The following is a 5,209-nucleotide window of genomic DNA, read 5'->3' on the forward strand; positions in this document are numbered from 1 at the left end:
AGCAGACACCTCTCTAGAACAACTGTTAAGAGGAGACTGCGCGACTCAGGCCTTCATGGTCAAATAGCAGCTAGGAAACCACTGCGAAAGAGAGGCAACATTAGACCAGTGGAAATCTCTGCTTTGGTCTGATGAGTCCAAGTTTGAAATCTTTGGTTCCATCCACCATGTCTTTGTGCGACGGAGAAAAGGTGACCGGATGGCCGAATGCTCTGGCTCCCAACTTATTTCAGAGACTCTAAGAACCACAAGTAGCTCTGACTTGAGTGTAGTGCTCTAGTGGGACAGTAAGGCACTAAGAGCTTTTATGTTAGTGCTTGACCATTTAGAGCTTTGTTGGTCAGAAAAAGGATTTTCAATCCCAGATTTTACAGAGAGCCAATGCAGAATAGTCAATACAGGTGAAATATGATCTCCGTTCTTAGGTCTTGTCAGAACCCGCCCTGCAGCATTCTGGATCACCTGGAGAGTCTTATGAGCAACCTGATAGTAAGGAATTAGTCCAGCCTACAAGCAATGAAGGCATGACTGGTTTTCAGCATCTTGTTGAGACAGGATAGTCCCAATTTGGAATGTTATGAAGAAGAAAAAGGTTGAGGTTTTTTTTGAAGGGCGTTAAAGGATCCTGATCAGAATACCTCCCAGATTTTTAACCGGAGTGCTGGTGCCAGTGCAATACGAACCCTAAAATGCTAAAAAAAATCAAAGCTAAAAAATCATCATCACGCACTTCATCAACTCACCTGAGACACCAACTATCCCAGCTATTTCATCCCGTGCCTCGTTTTTTGTTTTTGTTTTTTTAAACCTGTCCCTATACGCAAACATAGTCGTATCATAAATTACAAGGAACCCAGCAACAGTGATGATGAGCTAATCCTCCATTTTCTCTGAACTAATGTTTTGGTATTAACAAAAGAACAGAAAAAGACTCAAATACAACGAAAACCAGATAGAATTTAAGGCAAGTTTGAGGCAATTCCACCTTTGCATTACTTTGCCGAACCAGATACTTTGTCCATTAATATTTACAGTCTATGGTTTAGCCCCATAAATATATAAACATTTAGCCCCATAAATACATACAAACATAGCTTTTCAAGATACACCTGCAGCTAGTAACTGACAAACATGATACAAAATGTAATGCAACGGTGTGTTGTGTAATGCACATCTTTTCTAACAACAGCATTAAGAATCCTGGAGTTAATTTTTATGCTATACCAACTGTCAGAAAACAGGAAGTACAAGGTACAGTAGTTAGGCAAGTGGTTGAGCTGGCGCAGGAGAGACTTGTGGCTAGCTAAGATAAATAAATAAATAAATCATAATCCATCACCTCACAGCACAGTCTGTTCCCATCATTTTACCACAGGTATGCCTAAAGTAAGGCTTAGATACCAAAGACTGAGACCATCATTTTATGATATGTTTAGCTAGAAGCAGTGGCAACTACTGCTCTTTGAAATAGAGTAAGTGTTCTCTCTAGTAAAGTGTTGTCTCTAGTGAAAAGCAATTTGGGAAGATTGTACAATTATAAAACCTAGCCTTATTGTACAATCCTCCTTAATTACAGTCTTAGTTCACTAGACCAGTAACTACGTGTTGTAGGCTACAGTACATTCATAAAACAACAAGGAGATCGGTTATCCAGGATTTTTAAATTCTACTTTTGTGCAATACCCCCCAGGTCTGACTTTTTTTATTGTCTACCAGTCTGTTTTTGTTTGTGTTTTGTATTCATCTATAAGGGGGAAAATGTGGACAGCACTGCATTCACAAATTTACCAATTTCAAAAAGGATCTTCATGTTTAAGGGTTGGAAAACCAGAAGCAAACATATTTTCATTAAAGATACTCAGGACAGTGTAAAAGGAATCAAAGATTGTTTTCAGTGATCTTTATGACTTATTATTCTTGTTTTTGTGTCCCAGGGATAAAGCTCGAGCAACCGGCAGTGCAGTCTCTGAACTAGAAGAGTTATCGGAACAATACGAAGATATAATGGAGGACTGTGGCCATGGGAAGTTCCAGTGGACACTCTTTGTGGTCCTGGGCCTGGCTCTGATGGCTGATGGAGTTGAATGTTTTGTGGTAGCGTTTGTTCTACCATCTGCAGAAAAGGATCTCTGTCTCTCCAATGCAGAGAAAGGCATGTTAGGTAAGGGCTTTAATGATTACTCTTGCTTACAGTGTGATTTCTGTGTGAGAAGACACTTGGGTTTGTGCTGTAAAAGAAGGATTTGTGTTTCCCCACTAGTAAAGTAGTCATGCGTTCTTTCTTTCTGATTGGGTGGAAAATAAGTACAAATCTGCCTCTGTATTCTTCTAAGGGTATGTGCTACATACTGCGTTCGTCGGTAGTATGTAGTAGGCGGTTTTGAATACAGCCTAGCTTACTATTGATCGAAGAAACAAATGCAAAGAAATATATTGCAATTAAGTTGTAAGTAAGAGCAGTAGAGTGGTGAGTATGTCATGTGTAGAAAGAGTTCCATTCCTTATACCTCAATGTTTTTTACTCAACCTTTATCAGTAATTTGCTTTCATTTGTTTGTGCTGGCTATTATTTAAGACTTGGTCATTATTGAAGTTACAGCTCCACTGGAGAGTTTATGGCACTGCTCTGATTTTGTTGCTCTTTTATATTTTTGTTGTAGGAAATACTCAAGACATCTTATAAATCTTTTTTTTCTCACACCCTTCGTTGCACAAAACATTTTTTTACATGGGGTGGCAACAGGTCTTGGCAGGGTGTCATGGAAAACGTTACATGGGAATCCACATATGTAAATGTATTTATCAAAACAAATAAACAAAAACACTTTAAAACTATACATTGTCGAGCAACTCAGGTATATTCTCTGATCATGCAAGAGCGGAGGCAAGATTCAACATGGTGGCGTCCTACTGCTGAAAGAACACAGCAAGATCCATAGCTAGCGTTAACTTTAAAGTATTATTAAGATGTTTCGATTCAGTTTGTTATTAGTAAATCTGCCACAAACCACCTGGAATATAATAGTCTAACAGTGGAGGATTTGACAGATCTCAACGCATTCATTTACCACTACTATCATCTGCAAGCCAACATGGACACGGACTCAGTTAATACTAACAAAAGAACACAGATGATTTACAAACTACCAATATTGAGGTATGCGTTCTGGCCAGCATCAACAAAAAACTGGACCTTTATGTCTCATTACACGGAGAAGTTAATGACATACGTGATAGCCTGGACCAGCGCACCGTACTATCGTTACACTACAAGAATCAAATCAAAATTACAAACCACGAGTGAACAAATGCACGCATTTAACAAAGAAAACAAATGGATGGACAGGATCCTGGATTTATAAACACATTCAGGCTACCCCCAGGATTTTTTAAAATTAAATATGAGACTTTTCAACACCATTTAATTACCACTTAGAATTTAATTTAAATCTGCATCATGTAATATTGCCAGCTAGTGTTTAAAATAGTTACTGCAGTTAAAATTCAGTTGTTGCTAGAAGCATGTCTCACATAGCCAGACATTATTATTGTTGTTATTATTATTATTATTATTATTATTATTATTATTATTAAGTGGAGCAGCTAATGTTAGATGCTGGCTATATTGACAAAAAAAAACATGCTCACGCAGATCTCTGTACCCAAGTGACAGACGCATTTTTTTTTTGGCATAGAATGACGTAGGAACCGCTAATAACCCCACGGTGCCATGTCATTCCATCCATCCATCCATCCATCCATCTTCATTCGCTTATCCGGTATGGGGTCCCTGGGGCAGCAGCTCCCCCCAAACTTCCCTTTCCCAAGCTACATCAACCAGTTCCGACTGGGGGATCCCGAGGCGTTCCCAGGCCAGGTTGGAGATATAATCTCTCCACCTAGTCCTGGGTCTCCCCCGCGGCCTCCTCTCAGCTGGACGTGCCTAGAACACCTCCCTAGGGCGGCGCCTAGGAGGCATCCTTACCAGATGCCCGAACCACCTCAACTGGCTACTTTCGATGCGAAGGAGCAGCGAATCTACTCTGAGCTCCTCTCCAATGACTGAGCTTCTCACCCTATCTCTAAGGGAGGTGGCAGGTGCCAATTTCCCACCCTGAACACATACAGCCACACTGACTAAAATACCGGCCGAACAATAATACTTTACTTTACTTTACTGTATCCCAGAAAAACAAAGTATGAATATCTTTTTGAATCTGTTAAATTAAATTGGTAGAAATGTACATTATGATAAACTTGAATGCACATTATATAAAAGGCACTTAGGAGATTATCCACATTAATTTATCCACATTAATGTTACTCAATTTGAGGCCGGCCTTTATTTGTTTGTGTTGACCACGCCCCCGGCTACTATCAGAGGCCCCACTTTTAATTGACTACGTCTTTATTTGAGGAATTCCGGTAAAAGAAACACTATACTAAAGGGCTAGGATACACCAAACCAAGGGTTTGGTTCATAACACGATTTTTGACAAAAAATTCAATGCAAACCTCAATTCTTTTTTTGGGGGGGGGAAGAGGCCCTCAGTAAACGTAATACAACTTTTTTTTCTGCTACATGGCATTGCTTTGTCCTTGATTACACCCTACTTTGCAACAAAGTTATACAACAGAGACCTTATTTATTGATATTGACTGATTTTAATATCGAACAATCCAACACCAAAGATTCTTTTGTACCTTAAAATGTTTCCAAAATCGTTATATTGGTTAATTAACTCGTTGGAATAATACATTTGAATAATAGTAACAGTGACAAACAATTCCACTCTCAACCTGTAGGGGGAACAAAGAGGAAAAGTGATTTGGTGCCTGCTGTAAAAGTTGCTGGTTGACAAGTAGCCAATGCTAATGTAATTCTTGGTGGGTAACGCAAGATTATGACACTGTTCCACACGCTCAGTTATTTTTAGTATGATTGTTTTGACCACGGTTCACAGCTCTGGGCTAACCTACGAATTTATCAGTCACGTTAATTGTATAGATGGACGACTCATTTAATGGTAATTTAGCTAGCTAGAACACCCCTGTCTGTCTGCCTCAGTGTCCCGGCGCTGCAAGGCTTCAGTCGGGATGAGAGCTGACAACAGGCTCGGGGACACATCCATTCCACAGTCAGCCCCAAGGCAGCTAGCAGCCAGCCCGGTCAGCACTTAACTCTGGTGCTAAGGACGCTAACGGCAGT

At 39.9% G+C, this 5,209-nt stretch overlaps 1 protein-coding gene across 1 annotated transcript in view; it reads left to right on the plus strand.

Moving 5' to 3' along the window:
* The window catches only part of LOC116693950 (synaptic vesicle glycoprotein 2B), a 71,877-nt gene that overhangs the window by 28,779 nt on the left and 37,889 nt on the right, over positions 1–5,209 (plus strand). The window contains exon 3 of the mRNA XM_032523326.1: positions 1,935–2,161. Within this exon, the coding sequence (XP_032379217.1) occupies positions 1,935–2,161 (227 nt within the window). The remainder of the gene's footprint in view (positions 1–1,934; positions 2,162–5,209) is intronic.

This window comes from Etheostoma spectabile, chromosome 8 (assembly GCF_008692095.1).
Source record: "Etheostoma spectabile isolate EspeVRDwgs_2016 chromosome 8, UIUC_Espe_1.0, whole genome shotgun sequence".
NCBI classification, from domain to species: domain Eukaryota; kingdom Metazoa; phylum Chordata; class Actinopteri; order Perciformes; family Percidae; genus Etheostoma; species Etheostoma spectabile.